This window comes from Dermochelys coriacea, chromosome 13 (genome assembly GCF_009764565.3).
Source record: "Dermochelys coriacea isolate rDerCor1 chromosome 13, rDerCor1.pri.v4, whole genome shotgun sequence".
In the NCBI taxonomy this organism is placed as follows: domain Eukaryota; kingdom Metazoa; phylum Chordata; order Testudines; family Dermochelyidae; genus Dermochelys; species Dermochelys coriacea.
The window spans coordinates 31,934,370-31,957,060 of record NC_050080.1 but is presented as its reverse complement, the minus strand read 5'-3'; the positions used below and the strand labels follow the sequence as shown (position 1 = coordinate 31,957,060).

Here is a 22,691-nt window from a genome sequence, read left to right as displayed (position 1 = left end):
TGTACTGCATATAATCTAGAAGAATTCACTATCAAAAGATTAAAACACGCAGTCACATTCAAAAACCTTTCAGGAAACAGGACACCAACAGCAAAATTACAAGTGAGAAAAATATGTAAACTGAAGTCCCATAAGTTACACTTTTGATTAAAATGACAAATATACTCATCTCCAAAACAAAGCCATGCTTCTTTATTTAAAAAAGAGGACTCAAGACCAGACAACCCCAAATTAGGAATCTGCTATTTACTCCAAAGAGTGGCCAGTTTCAAAAAGTAATTTCCAATACAGAAAGATATGACATAACCTGAAGGACAGCTTTCACACAAATGTTTATCTATTTAAGTATGGATTTGGAATAGATCTTTCATGCAGAAGCAACATTTCACCAAGAAATTCCAGATAATTCAGAACATTGCCGCTATACAGATCAAAAAGCATTCCAGTTGTGTACACTTATCTAGAAACCTAAAACTAATAAAAATAAGCAAAAGTAATACTGCACTAAAGATACATTATACTACAAAATACCACATTATAGTATGCAAAACCCAACAGTATTCTTCAAATAGTCTACCATGTTTGAACTTTTCATTGTACACATCCAGCATAATTCATTTACTGTTAGCCAACATCATGATTTGTTTAGACAAATCTAAGTTATTTTCTAGATCTTGAATCAGAACATTTAAAAGAGAACATTTAAGAGCACTTTAAGTCACGTAGAGACATTATTTCATGTCAATTTGGTGCTCACAAAGGGTGTTACCTAAATACACAACCAAATGAAGTAAGAAGCGGGAACTGCTTTTCCATACAGAACTGACAATTGTGATCTGAATCACCCTCATAATTCTAGATTTATGCCTTTCTTGAAAAAATTCAATTCCGCCACATTCCCCATTGGTTTTGCACTATAGACAAAGATCCACTGGAGACTAGGATGAGGCCGAATTTAGGTCACAAGTGAAAATAAGCCATGAGGTTCTCTAAAGGTGGAAAAAAAAAATACACTGATCTACTTGCCTAACCCCAGCAGTGAGAGTTGGGAAGGGAAGCTTGAAGAGATACACAAGTCTAAAAGGACACAAGATAATACAGCAAGAAACAAGATATTTTCTCCCCCAGAGAAAAAGAGGAAAATTCAGAGAATAGATTCATGTTTCACGGATTCCAACATCTAGTCCAAGTTCCTGTATTAACACAGAATCTAGATGCATTCTTCTTAGGACCCATTTTGAAGCACATTTTCCTATATTCTACAGCACCTAAGAAAAAGCTACAGTAGTTCTGAGTACATCAACAATCTGCAGTTATGATTAAAGGAACACCAGTTTACATAAACATCTTTCACACAGTTACATTCCTTATGTTAGCAATAAGGGCATTTTATCTTATTTAAACTTCACTTTTGCCAACTCCTCCTCCCTGCAGTCTTTCTAGGGAAAAAACTGATAGAAACACCTATTATAATTTTTCCAGCACAGCTTCCTTTTTCATCATGGCCGCATATTCACTTTGGAAAAGAGCAAAAGGCTTCTTCTAAAGCTAAGAGGCAATCTCCAGGTCCTCTCACTGAAAGATGCCCACAACTGTTCCTGTCCACTATCAACAGCGGATAACCCAGCTGTCTAAGAGAGGCTGTAATGATTAGTTGTATTTGCTATGATTGAGAAGCAGGTCTAGTCAAACCAGACTGAATCAGAGCTAAGGCAGGCCAGGATCCTCCGACACACACCAACTGGTGAAACAATGTGAACCACAGAGAAGGAGAAATCCATTGCCACAAACGCTGTAGTCAGCTCACCACGGAAGAGGCGTTGTGCTTACACCTTGTATCCAGCTGGCCTATGAGGGTACAAACATCACCATCACAACCCAACAGCGCCAGCGCTTTTATTCTGCTCCCTCCCAAGGCACACAAGCTTCACGTCCATGTGTTGTCACTGTCACGGCAGAGCACTGGTTGCACGCACCGAGGGAGCCATCACCCAGCAGCGCCCCGAGACGCGGGCACGCCGAAGGCGAGTCAGGAGCCAGCTCGCTCCTGTTCCCCCTCCGAGGCCCCTGGAGCCAGAGCCCCGCGCCGGGACGGGGCTCACGCTCCCCAGCCCAGCGCACGGAGGGGCGGAGGCCGCCTGGCTGGCTGCGAGAGGAAAACGCGGCCCCGCGACCAGGGCACTCCACGCCCACCCGAGCGCGCCGCCTGGGCCCGCGCAACCCGCACGGGCCGCTCCGAGCCGCGCAGCCCAGCGGCGCGGGGGCCAGGCTCTGCCCCCGGGCAGCGAGCACAGCGGCGCGCTCTCGGCCGCAGCCAGGCCGTGAGCGACGCCCGCCCCTACGGCCCCGGGCGAAAACGGAGCGCTGCGAGCGCGGGCGGAGACACGGGCACGCTGAGGCCCGCACCCCCAGGCAGGAGCAGGAGCAGGAGCAGGAGCAGGAGCAAGCGCCGCCCAGGCCCTGGGGCCTCCTCAGCCCAGGCCCTGCCCCTCCCCCCTTTGTGCGGCTGGGAGGATACGTTCCGTGCCGGGCCCGGCCCAGCCTCCCAAGACCGGGCCCTGAGGGGGCCGGGCCGGGAGGCGGGCCCGGCCCGGATGTTGCCGGTTCCTTACCGAGGGATCTGTATGGAAAAAGGGTTAGAAAGGAGCTAATCGCCGCCCGGGCCCCGCTCCCCGCGCGAGCCCAGCGCCACCGACCGAGCAGCGCCACAAAATGGCCGCCGCGGCTGAGGCGCCGCTGCGAGGGAGGGGGCGGGGTGTCAGGTGAGGGGCGGGGCCTCGCCGATGGGAGGGGCGGCTGTCGGGTGACGCGCTGTCGCGCGCTCCGCCTCTGCCCGACGGCCCAGGGGGCGGGTCTCGCCGCCGGCCCCTCCTCGGCCGCTGGGGCCCTTCGGGCTCTGCGGCAGCGCGCGGGGCGGGGCGGGGCGGGGCGGGGCGTCGGGCTCTGCGGCAGCGCGCGGGGCGGGGCGGGGCGGGGCGTCGGGCTCTGCGGCAGCGCGCGGGGCGGGGCGTCGGGCTCTGCGGAAGCGCGCGGGGCGGGGCGGGGCGGGGCGTCGGCCTTGCAGCCGCTGCCCGCCGCGCCTCATGGCGAGCTCCCCGGCCCCGCTCGGCGGAACGACGCGCCGCGGTGCGGGCTGCGGCCCTCCCTGAGCCGGGGCGGGGCGCGCCCCCCGCCAGCCGTGCCCGCTCCCGGGGAGCTCGGTCCCGTGCCAGGCACGTGCGGTGGGGTGAGCGGTGTCCGCTTTCGGACTGGGGGACCCGCTGGGAAAGGGGCGCTGGTGGCTCCAGTCAGCACCGCCGACCCGGCTGTTGATTGTCCAGTTCCGGGCGGCCGCACGGCACCCAGGACGCAGCCCCATGTTCCCCCTCTGGCTTCTGGGCAGCCAGAGGGCGCCACGTGTTGCCCCCAAAGCTCCCATTGGTTGGGAACCAGGGCCAATGGGAGCTGTGGGGGTGGCGCCTGTGGACGGGGCAGTGTGTGGAGCTGCCTGGCCCTGCCTCTGCCTAGGAGCTGGAGCTGGGACATGCCGCTGCTTCCCGGAGCCACTTGAGGTAAGCGCTGCCTGGAGCCTGCACCTCTAAGCCTCCCAATGCCTCTGCCCCAACCGTGATCCCCCTCCTTTCCTCTGAACCCCTCAGGCCTAGCCTGAGCACCCTCCTACACCCCAAACCTCTCAGCCCCACCCCAGAGTCAGCACCCCCTCCCCAGAGCACCCTCCCAGACCCTGACCCCCTTCTTTCTGGCCCTACCCCAGAAGCCACAGCCCAGAGCCTGTACTTCCTCCCACACCCCTGCCTCAGCCTGGAGCCCTCTCCCATACTCCGAACAACTCGGCTCCAACCCCCCAACCCAGAGCCCCCTCCTGCACCCTAGTCCCCTGAGCCAGCCCAGTGAAAGTGAGTGAGTGAGGGTGGGGAGAGTGAGCAACAAAGGGAGGAGGGGCTGGAGTGAGCAGTGGGTAGGGGCCTTGGAGGAGAGGCAGGGCAAGGGTGTTTGGTTTTGTGCAAGTAGAAAGTTGGCAATCCTACATGCAGAGCAGTGGGTTAGGTGCACAGGAGTGCCTGAGAAACTCTTAGGCCTTCTGTCAATTACAATAAAAGACAACATTAGCCTGGGCTTAGCAAACACAAGCTATTTAAGCCTAACGTACACTTGACTATGTCACCTTTTCCAGACATTCCAGCTGTTAGCACCTGCTCATCCTTATCCTGTGCAGTCTCTCTAGGACATCCCCTTCGGCTGCTCCGACTGAGCCTTGTGATGCAGTGTGGTGTATGCCAACAGCCTGCTAGAACTTCCCAGGGCAACGGTGCAGCACCCAGAGCAGAGAGGCTGCATGGCAGAGTGTGAATGCCAGGGCAGAAGTGGAGTTCAGGTGGGCACCGACAGCATGCAGCAGAGTGTCAGAATGGAGGGAAGCACTCTTCTATTCCCGTTTCCTGATGTACCTAGTGGAGTATCAGCTGCCACAGAGGGCGGTTGCAGATGTGCTAATGGCCCTGAGACTCTGCAGTAGTTTTCACAACTCATTCAAACATTCCTCATCTGCTCAGACCTGATCCCAGCTCCCTCTAGCTGCAGTTGCACCTGTCCTCAGATCCCTGTGGAAGATCTGATAACTTGCTGCAACTAACTCCTACATCAAGACACCTATATCTGTCTCAGTGGTCAGTGATAGTGTATGGAGAGGAATAATATAAAATTGTGTGGGATACCGAGTGAGGCAGGGGTCCTGTGGAGGGGGGGAGAAGGTATGTGATCATGTGATTAAAGACTGTATCATAATACATATGCACAAGGGGGCTGACTTTAGGTTATACAGGCAATGTTAGTTCTGGCATTTCCTAACTTTTAAGTGCTTAACCTTTCCATCTTAACTTTTTTAATATATTTTCATAAGTAATGTCCTAGGTTTCTAAAAAAGCAAACTGAAAGCAGAGAGTCCCTCAAATGAAACTATATTAAATTAAATTAATATTAATTAATATTATATTAAATTAATTAAATTAAATTCCACATGGTTCAGCACCAGGAGTAGAACCATTAGCTCCACAGAACAGACCTCTGCCTCTGGGTCTAACAGAATAACTGATAGCAGTAGTAGGTTGTCATCCTCTGTGCATCAGCCACTAGAGAGAGAGAAAGCATTCACTTTGCCAGGGGGTTTCACAGTCATGTGCTGACAAGAGAGAAATGTTGAAACTCAGGAATTCTGATTCTATTCTAGGTGTTGAGGGAACTGTACTCTAATGGTTACAGACCCTTCTACCTATTCCCACCAAATCTGATCCTTAGTGCTCCTGTCCCCTACCATCTGTCTTTGTCTCAGTCACTCCCATCTACTCCACAGTACTGTTCTACTCTTTCCCCTTGGCCAAGTCTCCCCACTTGTCACCCCCCTAGAAGAACCAGTTCTTCATTGCTGCCTTTGAATGACTGCTTTCTTCTGATCCTTCCCTTCAGTGCCTACATACCAGTAGGTGGAAGCACTGAGAGTACAGGAGACAGTCCCCTTGCTCTCAGTTCACGTCCCCAGCACCACATCAGCTGGGCGGGCAAGCAGGGGCGGATTATCCTATGGGCCCAAGAGCCCTGGCCAATTGTGGGGTTGCCAACTTTCTAATTCCAGAAAACAGAACACCTTTGCCCTGCCTACTGCTCCCATCCCTCCCTGAGGCCCGCCCCCCCCCTCACTCCATCCCCCTCCCTCTGTTGCTTGCTCTCCCTGACCCTTGCTCAGCTGCTCATTTTCATTGCAAGGCCCAAATGGGCATATTTATTGTTTTGACAGATGTAGTATGCTAATTTCAGGTTTTATTCGTTACAGGACGCTAGAGCTGGCAGCCAAATATTCAAAAAGGGCAATTTAAAAAAAAAAAAAGAAATTTCACAAAGGTTTTCATGATTCTTTCCCTCCCCTCTTCCCATTCTTCATAACCAGCTCCATATTTTTTGTTCACTAAAGTTATTGTAATTTTGTATGTGGAATTAGGACCACACATTATCACAGCTGCACTGGGTCCATTAAAGGCCCACTCCTGAAGCCCAAATACAAATCCATAGAGCACAACCACAGAAATGCACACTGTCTAGATGCCTATAAAAATAAATCTGTACAAACTGACTCCCACACCGACATGCAGATACTCACGTGTATTCATGTGAACACATCTAGCATGTACTGACACAAATATTCCATATTTTAAAATTTTACAACAGTTAATGTTAAAAAAAAAAATGATATAATACATAGGTTGGGAAAAGTGTCTGTACATCTGGGTATAGTGCTTGGATTATCCACAAATATAAAGTTAGTTTTTAAAAGTCATAGGATACATAATCAGCAATAACCCAATTACAATTGTTGTTTAGAGCCTAGAGACCCCAACTAAGATCAGGGCTCCAGGGTGGAAAGTGCTGAACATATGCATAAAAAGAGAGAGTCTGCAAGAAAGAGTTTATAATGTAGCTAGACAAAGGTGGGGAGAATGTACGATACATTGGCTCTTCTGCAATTACTAGTCAACAACATTCATTTTTGAAGAAATAATACATTTCTTTTAGCGTTCCCTTCCCTTTTAAAAACTTATGAAATGAATACACACACATTTTATGTCATCGGGTTTTTTGTGTGCAAGCCAACAAAAGAAATTAAAGTCAAAGAGGCTGCAAATTTTATTCATGCAGCAATACACGCACCCCACTATACAAAGACATACAGTCTCTTACACACATACAATGCATGCATGCGCACACTTGCCAGCACAGACACACCCAGCCAGGAAGGAAGGAGGGTGGGCTGGAGGGGAAAAGATGGTGGGGCGGGGGTGAAGGAGAGAGGATGGGAAGGGAAAGAGGTCAAGGATGAGAGCAGGGTGGGGGTGAGAGGGGGCAGTGAAGGAGAGAGGAAGGGGCGTGGGGGTATGTGGGGTGGATGGGGATGCGGGGGAGGCAGAAGGCTACACATGCATGAGGATGTGGGGCTGTGATGCTGTATGGAATCTGGGGACAAGAGGATATTGTGAATATTAATATTGTAAAATTGTAATGAGTTATGCCAGATATGCCATGTAAGGTATGTGCAAAAATGTTATAACTTGCCAGATAAGATAATCTCATTTATGTGTTTGTGTCACCTTTGTATGATGAGTTATAGATATGTATGTCTGTCTGTATTTCAAACTTGTGCTATGCTGCTGGGTGTCATCCCCAGATAGGTTGAGCGTCAGTTCTACCTAGCTTGCTTGATGGCCCATTAAGGACCATCAGCTATACAATTGACCCATTGAGAGAAGATTTCAGAGTAGCAGCCGTGTTAGTCTGTATTCGCAAAAAGAAAAGGAGTACTTGTGGCACCTTAGAGACTAACAAATTTATTAGAGCATAAGCTTTCGTGAGCTTTTGTGATGCAGTGAGCTGTAGCTCACGAAAGCTTATGCTCTAATAAATTTGTTAGTCTCTAAGGTGCCACAAGTACTCCTTTTCTTATTGAGAGAAGAGGGAGATACGCCTTGTGACTCAGCAAGGCATGCAGGGGCATGCCCATGGACGTAGCTCCAAGGCCTCCAAGCCTTTTGTTTGAAACATAGGAAGCACAGGCCACATGGCAAAAGACTATAAAAGGCAGCTGCATCTTCTCCATTTTATCTTCAGTCGAACTTTGCTACAAACTGAAGCTCTAAACAATGGACTGAATGACCCATCCCAGCTGTGGATGTACTCCAGAGACTTAAGTCAGCAGTTTATTCCACCACTGCTACAAGCCTGAACCAAGAACTTTGCCGTTACTGTAATTGATTCCTTTAACCAATTTTAACTCTCACCTTTCCTTTCTTTCTTTTTGTAAATAAATCTTTAGATTTTAGTTCATAAGAGTTGGCTGTAGCGTGTATTTGGGTAAGATCTGAAACATTCGTTAACCTGGGAGGTCATGTGTCCGATCCTTTAGGATTGGTAGAACCTTTTTTTATATGATGAAGTAAGATTTACAAAAATTTTCATCACATTTGATGTGGATACCTGGATGGAGGCCTGAGGCTGGATCATTTTAAGGGAACTGTTTTGTTTGGACTTTGGAGTAACCAGTAAGGTAATGAAGCTGTTTTATGCTAGTTTGGTGAATCAAAGTATTGGAATATTCACCAGCTTTTGGAGGTTTGCCTGCCCCATTCTTTGCAGTTCACCCTAATTGAGTGACCGTAGCTGGCCCCCACTAGGACCCTGGTCACAGAGGGGCACAGTGGTGTATAGGGACATAATGGGAGTGCAGCAGTGTATGGAGATGAATGGGGTGCAGGGCTGTGGGGGGTGAGGGACATGGAGGGGGTGGCTCTGGGAGGGGGAGAGGATGGGTGGGAGAGCACTGTAAGGGGCGCTGGGTTGGGTAGGTGGGGACAGGGAGGAATGGGGGAGGGATGCAGCGAGGGGAACGAGGTGCAAGAGGGTTGAGACAGGGAGGGATGCAATGAGGGGAATGGGAGTGCGGAGGGGTTGGGACAGGGAGGAATGCAGTGTTAGGGATGGGGGTGCAGCCCTATTGCCAGCACTCGGAGACGGGGATACATCTACCTCCAACTCCTGGATGCCTGCGATGGGGCGACAGACCATGGTCTGCCACAGGATGCGCCGCAGCTCGAGCCCAGCCACAGGAGACGCTCGAGAAGAAGAGGGCCAGGAGCAGTGGGAGAGGCATGCGCCATCACCCCTCAACAGCCGCCTGCTAGGTGCACTAGTTAGTCCCCTGACCTGCCCCAGCCAATGGGAACTGTGCCTGCGGGAGGGGGACGGTGCAGCATGCAGACCACCTGGCTGTTAACTCTGAAGCAGTTTTGCAACTAGAATGAAACAAATGTCAACTGAAATTTAAAACTATGATGATTTTTAATAACCTGTAATGAAGTTCGACCAATTTTCTTCAAACACTGCAGAAAAATTCTTCCGTGTCATTGTAGAGAGTCCAGCAATTTTCAGGACAAATTAATTTTCTAAGACAAACTGTAGGTAGATGACTAAAAAGCATAAAATAGGGTTTTTACAGTGGAAGCTGGTGGCAAATTACAGTAAAACAAAGATGATAGCCAGTTCTTTGAGAAGGAAAAACTTAACAGAACAACACTGAGTTGCTCATGGTCCAAAAGATTTGGCTGGTGTGGGGGGGGGAGACGACTGTTTGCAGCTGATTCTTTCAGTAACAAGCATCAAAGTTAAAATTACAAACAGTGTATTCTTGAAAAGCCATCTTCCTCCTGAAGTTCTGAAGATACTTATATGCTGATCAAGTCACCTCTGTCTTCCCTTTGATAAGCTAAATAGATCATGCTCTTCAAGTCTTTCCCCGTATAATTTTTCTGCATTTCATAGCAATCAATATAAATGTGAAGTTATAGGCTTCCCCCTTTTTTACTTGTATATTGCTTTTATTTCTAATTGCTGCCTTCACTTCACCACAGAACCAGGATGGGCTTTTAACCAAACCTGTCCTCTTCCTTGATTGTGGAATAGTAGCTTTTTGGCCATCACCTACACTCTTCTTCAAGGGTTCCCATTTTCATTCACATTTCTAAGATTTCCCTCCCTGCCAATTATACTCAATTTTCATCAGAGTTGGGAAATAAACCCTTTTGAAACACCAAGTACGTAACTTGCTTGGACTGTATTTTATTTTGGCCATGATCACTGGTCCCTAGGCACCCATCAGCTTCCAGTCCAGTGATGAATTCATCTTTTATCAGTCATAATGATGTCCAAAATAGTTAACTCACATCAGGAGCAATAATTTTGTTAAATTACCATCTATAATTTTTAGAAACCCTAATGATGATTTACTACTAGCTGCAAGAGAGCTTTAAGCATTCATCTCCCAAACTGAAGTCCACACATTATAGACAGGTGCTTATGGAATAACGCACCCTGTTCTTTCGTTTGATTCAGTGATCTGTAACAGACCCCTGCCAGCATCCCCTATCTGGGCTTTGTTAATTAGGACATTGATCCATATGCATTCAAGAGTCTGTGGTTGAGTTATCAATAACTCAGAAACAGGTAATGGTGTCTAATGTAGAGTGCCATGCTCCCTACCTTTCCTAAACAGGTTACAACTAGTGATTTTACCATTACACAAATCATCCCTCTAGATTTCAGTAATGCCAATTATATCAGATTTCTTCTTGCCAGTAGGAATTTCTAATTCTTCTTGAATGGCACCCAGACACCTTAGCACTATAAGCAACTGAAAACTTTTTTTTTTTTCATTGTCACATTGGTTCAATTTGTTCACAATATGTGGAGTTTGAGTGTACCTTCTTAGCTCTGTGCATGTTCCAAAGCTTTTGTCTCTCAAACAAAAGTTGGTCCAATAAAAGACAGTGCTTTACCAACCTTGTCTCTAATATCCTGGGACCAACATGGCTACAACACTGCAAACATGATTATTATTAAACACTTTGAAATATAAATCCGTGAATGGAGGGTCTCGTTGCCATTTCATGCAGTACTAAAGTCTCAATCTTCTTACTTCAGATGTTACTCATGTTCAAGTCTTCAGGGCTCTTTTCAAATGATCAAATCCATGAGGTATCAAGGATCCAAACCATCTAGTATTAAATCAGAGCAGCTATATTAAGTTTGAGGAGTCTGACTTCTAATCAAACTCTAAGACCTCTAGAAAGGAGACAGAACACACCAAAGCCTTTGGCTAAAATTTGGGAGTTTGATCATTCTAGATCCTTAATGGCAGAGTAGGTGGTGGTTTACTAACCTATTAAGTGTCTTTATAAATTCTCAACCTGCATAATCTGTTGACAATATTATGTGTGGCCTATTTTATGTATGTAATTTTATTGGGAATGGTATTGTTTCTGGCTACAAGATCTAAGGGCAAAGTACAGCAGATATCCATTGTCTACACCATATGCAGAGCTGCACCTGTCACCAGAGAGAGTGCCATTCATGGAACAAATGCAGATTATTCAGAGACTTGCAGGGAGTTTCCAAGAGGAGAAATCTGAGCACATCCCCTTCAGAACAGGCTTGCACTGTTTTAAGTTGTTCATCCAAAATTCTGGATCCCAAACACAGGCCTATAGAATAATTAACACCCCAATTTATATCTGTTTTCCTCCAAATGTATAACTGAGAACAACCAAGTTTAAATCTTATTTAATTTTTTGCAATGCAGGAAGCGGAACAATTTCAGAGAAATGTTTTTATAACATCCTAGGAAGTGTTACTACATGGTTACTCAGACCTACATGCACAAGGTATATATTACAACTCTTCTGAAAGCCAGTTATACATCAAGTCTTTACACATTTTTTTGAAATCATTAGTTTTAATGTTGGGATGAGAACTTGGAAAGCCACCAACCACTTCAAACAGAGTGATCCAAGAGTATCTGCACTCATCCTGAAAGCACATATCTATTCTCCTCAGTGAAACTGATACAACACAAGCCTGCCTGATCAGAGTTTGCAGGGCTCTGCAAGGCACGCCACCTTGCAAAGTGAGATTTAGGTTCCAGAAGATAGCTTTCATGTCTGAGGTTCATCCTCGAGGTAGCCAGGAGATGGCCCTCTGCTGCCCCCAACAGGAGATGTGCACGGTCAGTAAGATGCCTAGCGTCCAGTGGCTAGCACAACATTCATCTGTGAACCAGATACCTTCTGAGGAGTAGTTTGCATACAAAGCTGGGTAAGACAAAGGCACTTTATAATACAAGGTTAAATTCCCTATCTGAACAACTTAAAAGAAAGCAAGAAACCACAACTGAAATTTAATTCAACTTAGCCAAGTCCATTTTAATGGACACTTTCCCCAATGTCTGAATGGAATGGATGCTGCTCCCATGACCATCTCTAGTAACAAAAAGGGTGTAAATCTGGAGTGTCAAGAACTCAGAGCTCATCTATTCCTACCTCCTACCTACAGAACCAGTTTGGCAGACTAGAATATGGGGAAGGCAACAAGCCCCATAAAGAAATTAGGATGCTATTGCCCATGGTCATATTCTTGATGGGTCGTGGAGAAAGACTCCATCACCAAGAAAAGAACAGAAACCGTATTAAAAGCATTTCCACGCATTAGAACTGGTGTCTTTTCTGTCTCACCACTCCTCCCAAACTAAAAGCTTCCATTTCCACTGAAGCCAGTGCATCCTGCTCCATCCTCTCCACCCCACCCCAAAATACATACAACTTTTCTGTCTTTACTTGCAAGTAGACAGACTGCATGGAAAGAAACAACTGACAGACAGCAAAGTGCATCATTCTATCCTAGATTCTGGAAAGGCAGAAGAATGCTTTGGGTTAACACACATTGGCCTGTATGAGGATCAGGAGGGAAACAAATGTAAGAAGGTAGAATTGCAAAAATCAAACTAAACCAAACTGGAAGAGGCAAAAAGCTTTTGTTCAATTGGGAAAGAGGCTCTTAACTGCAGATATGAATGAGCCTGAAACATACAATTAACACAAGTATACACCCTTCTATAACCATAAACTAAGATTTCTGTTTCCTCTAGAGGTGCCTTCTGTAAGTAGAAGTATCGGAACACAGAAAGCAGATGGCTGTTTGAAACTATTGTCACAATCAAATCAAAATCAACAGAGTAAGTGAAACAAGGCTCTTGGCAATAAAGATTTACCACAAACAACTGCTGCAGCACGTGTGTGATGCCAAGCAAGGCGAACCTCCCAACAGAGAGTCTCTTCTGCAGCAAGAGAAATCAGGGTTAAAGGGCCCAGTTCACTCTTGCATAAGAAAATGCAATTCCAAGGAAGCTAGGTCACAGGGCAAGTTATCTTGAGCATAAATAAGTGTGTGAGATTCAGCTTCATTTCAGTTTTGGTTTCTTAGATTCTGTGTTTAGACTTCTACAACCAGACTATGTAAAAAAGCAAATGCCACATGACTTTTCTCAGGAATGTACAGAAAATGCACTTTAATCCACATCCATCTAGTCCAAGGTTACGGCTCATCTACTTTCCTAGTGCTGGGTCCATTTAATATTTTTGAGGTCAACTCCATCCTGCACCATTTCCCACAGTGGACTGTAAATAAAAAAAAATTAGATGTCAGCTGGAATGTCAAGGATAATGGTATGACTGACAGCAATCAACCACAAATAAGCTGCTTCTATGTCTGTCCAAGGAACCTGATGAGCAGGAAAGAGATTTCCCTACCAGGGGAGGAAGGGCAAGTCTCCCTTTCCCCCCCCCCTCTTCCCCCATAGCACAGGTTGACTCAGTGACTGGGAGCTGCAGGAGCAGCATCGGGTATCAGTGGTGGCAGGATTATTTCCTGTACATTCACCCTCTTCCCCTCACAGCTCCCACCCTCCTGCTCTTCCTCGGTCTCTATTTCCCCTGCTCTCTCCTGGGCTCCAGGCCCTCATGTCCCACCTCAGTAGCCGGAGAGATGATTATTTTGGCATAGGGGTTCCATTAAAGTAATATTTCTTGTCTATTTTCTCTAGTGTCTTTCAGGTCATAGCAACACACTTGGGTGCCAGAGGAGGTCCAGGATTAACCCCAGTATTTGCCCAGAGAACTGGGAAGCTAACTTTTTTTGCATGGATTTTCACCCGTTTTTGAATTTCTGTAAAACACTGCAATTCCCACAATTTTAAACACAAGAAAAACCAGAAATCCAGGGCCTTACACATTCCACATAAGCTTAGAGGAAATGTGCAGGAATTCATTGCCTTTTAAGATCAGTTAGGAGGTGGCTCACCTCATCTCCCTCAGTCTTTTGACATGCTGTATGCACTTCTGCACTGTGTAATCTACTTCTTCTTCTGTAGTGAAACGACCAATGCCAAACCTAAAAAACAAAACAAAAATGTACTGTTTAGGCGCTAACATGGTGCACGCGTGGGAAGGTGGAACAGGAGAACAGAGTCTATTCTGAGTATAGGAGAGGAAACAATTTGAAAAGGACAGCAAGGGTCATATCACTGACCTTATGGATGAGTGAGCCAAGTCTTCATCAGTCCCAATTGCTCGCAACACATAGGAAGGCTCCAGAGAGGCAGATGTGCAAGCACTAAGGAAAAAGGGCGAGAAAGAATTGTGCCCTTTTCTTTTTCACTTAGAGCTCTTATACTAATGAAATTTAACATTCTGTACTATCAGTAATTTCTACTGAAGAATATATGATTTCTAGACTTTAAGTATCACCATAGGTCTCCTTGGCTCTTTACAAAACACATAATTACCCTAGGTCCCTGGGGGGAGAGAGTTAGTGGAAAAAAAGGAGATGGCACAGGCAAGTAATCAGCAACTGTGGCAAGACTGGGGATTCCAGAAGTAGCAGAAGAGAAGGAAGGGAAGAGGGGAGGCAGTAGCTGGGAACAAGGTTAGTGAGACAGCAGTTTGAGGAAAGAGTGCAAATATGCATATGGAGACCTCCAAGTCTGACGAAGAAATCAGCTGGAGAGGACTGCAGTAGCACCACCAGGGCAGGAGGAAACGGCTCCTTCAAAGGGAGAAATCTGGCTGCTAGTTACTTCTGGCAGCAGGCAGTGCTCCACTCTGGCTCCCAATCCTGCAGACTTAGAGATGACAAACCAGTATTCTGCCCTGGCAATAAAGGATGAGGAATCCCCCGCAAAGGTGAAGGAGGCCAAGGCTGCAAGGATCGCAGCCACCACTCCCAAGAGGAATCGAAGGGTGGTGATGGTCAGTGATTACCTTCTAAGGGGGACAGAGGCATCCATCCTCTGGCCTGACCTGGCCTCCCAGGAAGTATGCTGCCTGCCAGGGGCCTGTACCTGAGACGTTATTGGAGGAATTGCCAAGGCCCTCTGACTACTAACCCCAGCTGCTCATCCATGTGGGCACTAACAATACTGCCAGGTATGACCCAGAGCAGATCCAGAGTGATTACAGGGCTCTGGGAGGGAGAATGAAGGATTTTGGGGTGCAGGTGGGGGTTCTCATCTATCTTTCTGGGCAAGGGCAGGGGCCTGGGCAGAGAGACACATTCTGGAGGGCAATACATGGCTGAGCGGATGGTGTCACCAGGAAGGCTTCAGCTTCCTCAAGCATGGGATCCCGATCTGAGAAGGACTGCTGACCACAGATGGACTCCTTCTATCCAGGAAGGGGAAGAGTATCTTCAGATACAGACTGGCTAACCTGGTAGATGGGCTTTAAACTAGATTCGACAAGGGCAGGAGACGAAAGCCCATGGGTAAGTCCAGAACATGGAGCTGTGTGTGAAGGGTTGGAATCTGGGGAAACATGGACAATCATAGAGGGACAAAGGACAGACAAGAAGGGATATTGAGGGGAAATCTAATGAACACCTTAGATGTCTGTATCCAAATGCAGGAAGTAGGGAGAATAAACTGGAAGAACTAGAAATACTAGTGAATACTCACAATTACGACATAACTGGCATCAGAGACTTGGTGGGATAATTCCCCAAGACTGGAATGCTGGTATAGAAGGGTACAGCTCGTTCAGGAAGGACAGGCAGAGAAAAGGGGGAGGAGGTGTTGCCTTGTGAGTCCAAGATGTATAGGTTTGCACTGAGGTTGAGATAGAAGTGGGAGGCAGACCTGTCAAGTGTCTGGGTAAGAATAAAAATTAAAAAAAAAAAAAAAAAAAAAAAAAAAAAACCTACAATCAAGGGTGATATCATTGTGTCCATCTACAACAGACCACCCAACCAGGGAGAAGAGGTGGCTGAGGCTTTTTATAAACATTTAACAAAATCATCCAAACACAGGACTTGGTGGTGATGGTGGACCAGACATCTGCTGGGAAAATAATACAGCAGAGCACAGATTATCCAATAAGTTCATGGAATGCAATGGAGACCACCTTTTATTACAGAAGATGGAGAAAATGGGAAGGGGAGAGGCTATTTTTGATCTGATGCTGACAAATGACGAGGAACTAGATGAGAATTTGAAGGTGGAAGGCAGTTTGGGTAAAAGTCATCAGGAAATGACAGAGTTCATGATTCTAAGGAATGGTAGGAGAGAAAACAGCAGAATAAAAAGACAATTAACTTCAAGAAAGCAGACCAGCAAACTCAGAGAAGTGGTAGGTAAGATCTCCTGGGAAGCAAGTCTAAGGGAAAAAGTTCAGGAGAGTTGGCAGTTTTTTAAAGAGACATTAATAAGGGCACAAGAGCAAACTACCTCAATGGGTAGGAAAGATGGGAAGTGAGGTAAGAGTAACACAACAAGCAGAAAGTAGGTTAAATTACAAAGGACAAATATAAAAAAGCAACACAAGCATGTATGGACAAAATTAGAAAGACCAAGGCGCAAAACTATATTAAACTAGCTTACAGAAAGGGTAACAAAGCATTTTACAAATAACTGAGAAGCAAGAGGAAGATCAAGGACAGGGTAGGCCAGTTACTCAATGAGGGGGAAAGACAACAACAGAAAATGCAGCAATGGCCAAAGTTAAATGCCTTTGTTTGTTTTTCAAAAATATAGCAGTGATTGGACCACTAATCAAGCGAACATCAGTGGACAAATGCAAAGTACTCCATTAAGGAAGGAATAATCAATTGCACAAATACAGAATGGGAAATGACTGCCTAGGAAGGAGTTCTACAGAAAAGGATCTGGAGTTATAGCGGATCACAAACTAAATGAGTCAACAATGTAATACAGTTGCAAAGAAAGCAAACATAATTCTGGGACGTATTACTAGGAGTGCTGTAAGCAAGACAGGAGAACTAATTCTTCCACTCTGCTCAGCATTGATTAGGCCTCAACTGGAGTATTATGTCCAGTTCTGGGGACCAGGAAAGATGTAGACAAACTGGAGAAAGTCCAGAGGACAGCAACAGAAAATAATTAAAGGTCTAGAAAACATGACATATGAGGAAAGTTTGAAAAAATTGGGTTTGTTTAGTCTGGAGAAGAGAAGGGGGGGGGAAGAAGAGAGATAAGTCTTCAAGAACATAAAAGGGTATTATAAACAAGAGGGTGTAAAATTGTTCTCCTTAACCACTGTGGAAAGGACTTAATGAGCTTAAATTGCAGCAAGGGAGATTTTAGGTTAGATATTAGAAAAAACTTCCTGTCAGGGTAGTTAAGCACTAGAAAAAATTACCTAAGGAGGTTGCTGTATTTCTGTCATTGGAGGTTTCTAAGATCAGCTTAGACAAACACCTGTCAGGGATGGCCTCGAGACTACTTAGTCTTGCCTCAGTGCAGGGGACTAAACTAGATGACCTCTTGAGTTCCCTTCCACTCCTATGATTCTATAATGCTACTCTCCTTGTGTTAGGTCAGATGTTGCCAGCAGTGAGACACAGAAAGAGGCAAATGCAAAATGAAGATTTAGGAGAAAAGAGGGGGAATGGAAAAGGAAGAGCAGAAGAATTCTTCAGAGCAGAACAGGACAGAGGATGGGAATGCACCAAGGGACACATTTCTATAAACCAAGATCAAACACGGCTTTGAAAACCACCTTTTGACCCCTTAAGTACCAAGCGAATCTGAGAAGTGACAAATGTAAAGGCCTGGAATCCTGAGTGAGATGATACTCAGCACTGCTGTAGCTTACATCACAAAGGACATCACGAGTGGGGTAAGGATCATTACCCCCATTTTACAGAGGGGAAACCTGAGGCACAGAAAAGGAAGCTATTTCTAAGTACTAACAAAGCAAAATCTAAGTACTGAAAATGATTCTGATATAGTAAAAATGCTCCAGGTCTTTTTTTTTTTTAATAAGAAAAAAAAGGAGGGGGGTGGGTGGGAAGAGGGGAGAGAGAACCCAAATCCACATGAAGTTAGTGGTCCTTCAAGGAAGGGAAGGAGTAGTCCTAGAGTTAGCCACAGCTAGATATTGTACAAGCAGCTCAGTGGCTAACCTGCAGCCCCTGGATATAGCCAACACACCTCTCCCTTAATCTGCAACACACCCAGAATGGGCAGAGCAGGGGTTCATGTGAACAAAGTTCCCACGCTGATCACCTGCTCAGTAGTTTTGCAACATGCACAAATGGAAAGATGTGAACTAAGATGACAGCTCTAACTGCAGGGCCTCTTGACAGGGTTGTAATTAGTTTCAGCTGGATTCAGAAAGTCTTTTCTTTTCAAACTGCTCTGCTTACTAGAACCAACACATTTCTGGCTGATAATTTGCAGCTCAGACCACTACTTTGAAAAGCCAAGTAAAAATGGCACCTTTGTATTCTGCAGACTTGCTCTGCACGTGTATCAGTGTTAGATCTGCTGATGTTAGTGATAAAAAGATTTTACTACTGTCAGTCCTGCAGAGTCAGCAGAGCTCTAAGAATGTGCACTGGATTCTCTTACTGCTTGTGCGTCAAAACACAGAAATTGTTAAATTTTGGGTTGCAGATGTAGCCCTACAATCTTCAAATGAAGCTCACCATTATTCCTGTGAAATTCTACTGAAGGCCATGAGGTTACACAGGTGCAACTGAGGACAGCATTTTGCTGGAGAATCATCATGATCAGAGGTGATGCATATGAAAAAAGAGTCCAGCTTGACTCTCAGATTCCAGATTGCAGATTGAGTCTGCAAGGCTGACATTTAGAAAAATCCACTTTTACTTGTAAACTGAACAGATCTGATGTGGTGACCCAAGGTGCCATTTTTAGAGAGTCCCATCTCAGATTACAGCTGCATTTCAGACTGACAAAGCGAATAAAGGGCATAGAGGTGCCTACTCCCACATATGTGATTCCATCAGCAGACAGCATTCCCTCTCAAGAGTGCTTTAGCATAAGCTTCCTTTTCTGCCCCCAATTTTCCCACACTTACCTTCCTGAAGACAGAGCCACATCTTTCAGAGCCATCAGCAGACTCTCTCCTTCCACATACGCAAAAGATAAATTGATGCAGCCTGCATAGTTTAAAAAAATAGCATCAGTTGAACTCCCAGGAAAGTCCTATCCACATCAGAGGGGGGTGCAATTCTGCTGTACCATGTTGGGCGAAGTTCCACTGTGCTCCCTGCATGCAGACTCAGGTTCAAAGTGGGGCAGGCAGAGGCCAGAGGGCCTGCAGGACCGGCCATCAAAGCTGCGGAGTCCCGCAGGATTTCTCGTCCCTTGCTTCTGCAGAGTGACTGTCCTAATTTCGATTTCAGTCACTTGGCCTGAGTCCTGGCTATAGACCAAAGAGAAGCAGGCCAAGGACTCTGCAGCTCACTGGAACTACACCCTGTTATTCCTGAAGTGCACTGACATTCCTGCAGCAGCTGCTGGGTTTATATTAACTAGGAGTTTTTACTCAATTAATAACTAAATAAAGTCTGTGCCCCCGGTTATTCATTCTGGTATTAAATCCAACACAGACTTCAGCTTTGGCATTTAAACTTTTTTTTGCCCCCAAAGTTTCAAACTGTCTCAGTCTTTTATACTGACAGGGTGTAATTGCACAAGGGAAGCTGTTACAAGATTACAGAATGCTTCCATAAAAGCATCAGGGACAACAAGATGCCTGGCAAAGCCAGAAGGACCACTAGAGCTAATCTGACCTCTTCACTAACTACTCACAAACCAACCAGTCACCCCCTCCCATATTGCCACCACTGCATCCAGACAACTAACCACGTCTCTGTTAAAATGAGCAGCAGTGAAAGTTTCAACCTTTACTTTTAAGGGGCTGTTATTAGGGTTGAGCATCACCACAACATTGAGATGAGTGGGGCAGTTCATAGCTCTCAGACATATAGCATGAGGCTGTCTGCAATCTCAGAAAGTCAGTACTGTATTGGTTCAAATTAAGGGACCTTCTAGAATATTTTCATCTCAAACAGAAGGGTTAAAAACTTTTATTTACAAAATAAAGGAAAAAGCACAGTTTTCAGGAAGGGTGGATTCTGTAACCAGAGAAATAAGAGATTCTGCTAATACCTGGATAGTGATGCTCTGGGTCTCCATTCAAAACCACATCTGGAATTTCAGTCATTATTTTTGTAACGAGTCGGTCCGCCAATACAGAAATTCGCTTATAGTCATACTAACAAAAGAAAGAGAGAGAGAGAGATCAGTCTAATAAATGGCTGATGGGTTCAACTCTCCCTCCTTTACCAACCACACAGAATTATCAGCCTGGGCATGGACATCAGTACTTGGAGTTGGTTGGACTATGGCAAGACAAACATTAAAGACTTATTTTTTTAAAAGTCTCATCTCTAGTACCCTTTTTAAAACAACTCTGAGTTAGTAGTTGGATATTTGCCAGCTCAGCCTGCTGCCCTAAACAAACCAAATTATCAGTTAAGAAAATGTTACCCATAAGAACTATCAAGTGAACTTTCATATAAATATAAAAGGTTTGAGTTTCAATATTAGAACGCTTTAGATAATAATTAAAGTGATAGAGTAGTTTGCATTATGACAGAGTGCTCCTGTTTTGCTATTGTCAGAAATGCCCATTGCATAATGGAGATGCCCGCCTCACTACGGCAGCTAGGAGGCTATTCACACTGAGTTATGTGCACCCACTTCTCTTTCTGAAGATGCCTGCCGGATTCAGTAATAAAGAGAATTGCTGATTGTCTAGAAACTACAATATGACTGGAAGGACCAAGGTCCCCCAAGGCATATCCCTTGCAATTTCAGGAAACTGACCATGTGGGATATATGCAAAGATGATTTCCTCTGCCCTTCAACTTCACCATAATTAACTGTCACAGGATGGCAATGGCCCTTTAATAGAGAAGAGGCCAGTGCACTTGACTCATTAGCTGCCTCCTAACTGGGTTTATGCACTGGCATCTGGGGCACACCAAGATTCAATTCAGGCATGTGGGAGCTGCCATAGCTACGAGGCTGTAGGTGGTTCCTGGGAGAAGGCTGAAGTGCCACAGTGGGGTTTGTCTGCTGATCTTCCCCAAGTCAGAGGGCTGAAGGCAGGAGAAGAGTCGGGGTTTACCTGTGAAGTGTCCATACTGGAGGCAGAGATAGCTGAGGGCCAGCAGGAGTGAGGGATGACCTCCCTACAGAGAGGTTCTGGGAGATCCCCCTGGGAAGATCAGGGTTGCACTCTACCTGGAAGGGCTGGGGTGACTATTCTGGTAGAAAAGAAAAGGAGTACTTGTGGCTCCTTAGAGACTAACAAATTTATTTGAGCATAAGCTTTCGTGAGCTACAGCTCACTTCATCGGAGGCATCCGATGAAGTGAGCTGTAGCTCACGAAAGCTTATGCTCAAATAAATTTGTTAGTCTCTAAGGTGCCACAAGTACTCCTTTTCTTTTTTGCGAATACAGACTAACATGGCTGCTACTCTGTATCCTGGTAGAAGGGCAGGAGAGGCCCACAGAAGAGCCTGGGTGTGGTAGAAGATGCTGAAAAATGGTACATGCTATGTTGATGGATTAGAGGATATGAGATACTTAGGATATGTGCATGGATGTGATAAATGGACTACATTTGGGGGCTTTTTTTATGGGCTATTTTGTACTATGCTTATAATAAACTCGCCCCAAGCAGTGTATTAGTGAGTCAAGAAAATGTCCCCGGGAGTTCTGGGGACTCTGAAGAAGGGAAACAGACAGGCAATTCTATCATGTCGCAGCCTCCCGCAGGAGGGAACTATAGGCAGGGCTGTGTTAGGACATCAAAACCACCCAACAATTCTTACACGTGTTCCTCTGACAGAAAAGATTTTTTCCTCTGAGCAGTATGTAAGTAATCTGACAAGCTGTTGGTCAGGTAAAACAATTAGAAAACTATTTAAGTGTTTAATTTTTGAAAAGTATTCCTAGGGTTTTTTTTGGAACTTCTACCTTAAAAATGGCTTGGCACAGAAATGCCAAAATTAGTTTACTTTGTTGTCCTCATTGAGGACTGGGCCTTTTGATTATTTCTGGAAAATGTGACTGATTGATTACAGAGTTAGAGAATTTAGATACCAGTGACAGAAAACCCTATTATAGACAGTTATATACTATGGATTTTCCCTCCAGACCTTGGAGAATTTTATTGACTTACTCAAGTTCTCTGGCAATGAATCTCATAGGGTTTATAAGCTCTGAAGAAGCAGATACTACCACCAGATGTGAATAGCATGAGCCGCCTATGGTTATGTTGAACCAGGATGTACACTGGGATGAAGGGGGAGAACTCTGGTTCTGGCAAAGCCTATCTGCACCACAGGCAGACCTCTCAAGCACTCCACCTTGGGTGGCTCCATCTGTATTTAGGGCAGATGGCTTCTGCTGCTCTACTTCAATCACAAACTCTGCACTTGTTTGGCCTCTCTTCACCTGCCAATCCCTCCCATAAAGGGGCAGAGGGACCTTAGAGGGAGGGACCAGGTGGTTCAGACGCTAACTGTTTTTGATGGAGCAGAGCGGAGTCTATACATGTCCCCCTGGGAGAGGAAGGAATGGAGCAGACCCTGAGCTGCCATGCTCTTCACAGGGAGAACAGAGGATTGGGGGCTGCTCCATGCCCTCCTCCACTCTTGCGAAAATATCAGTTCAAGCTACTCTTGGGTCTCTCCCTGAGGCCTCTCTCTGCTCCTTGAATGGGGTAAGCCAGAATAGCAGCAGCTAGGAGCATTCTGGATGCCAGAAGGGCACTAGCAGCAGCAATGGAGCCAGCAAAGGTAGAGCCCAGGAGACATTTCATAGAATATCATAGAACATCAGGGTTGGAAGGGACCTCAGGAGATCATCTAGTCCAACCCCCTGCTCATTTCATTTAGTGGAGGAGAGCTTTACTTTGTGCCAGGA

General features: G+C 45.8%; 2 protein-coding genes across 8 annotated transcripts in view; both read right to left on the bottom strand.

The window, feature by feature from the left end:
• Positions 1 to 2,743, bottom strand: part of CPNE1 (copine 1) — an 88,959-nt gene extending 86,216 nt beyond the window's left edge. For 2 of the 7 annotated variants that reach the window (XM_038370312.2, XM_038370308.2), the window contains exon 1: positions 2,613 to 2,743. The gene's annotated coding sequence lies outside the window, so the exon portion shown is untranslated. Of the gene's footprint in view, positions 1 to 1,738; positions 1,855 to 2,612 lie in introns of those variants that run through there. The other 5 variants (XM_043496144.1, XM_038370311.2, XM_038370313.2 and 2 more) reach the window with 3 other exon arrangements.
• An 8,445-nt stretch (positions 2,744 to 11,188) lies between these two features.
• Positions 11,189 to 22,691, bottom strand: part of NFS1 (NFS1 cysteine desulfurase) — a 34,559-nt gene continuing 23,056 nt past the window's right edge. Inside the window, exons 9-13 of the mRNA XM_038369493.2 lie at positions 19,862 to 19,967; positions 18,765 to 18,846; positions 13,957 to 14,040; positions 13,729 to 13,818; positions 11,189 to 13,046 (exon numbers count right to left, since the gene is read on the bottom strand). Coding sequence (XP_038225421.1) covers positions 12,983 to 13,046; positions 13,729 to 13,818; positions 13,957 to 14,040; positions 18,765 to 18,846; positions 19,862 to 19,967 — 426 coding nt within the window. The 3' untranslated portion in view covers positions 11,189 to 12,982. The remainder of the gene's footprint in view (positions 13,047 to 13,728; positions 13,819 to 13,956; positions 14,041 to 18,764; positions 18,847 to 19,861; positions 19,968 to 22,691) is intronic.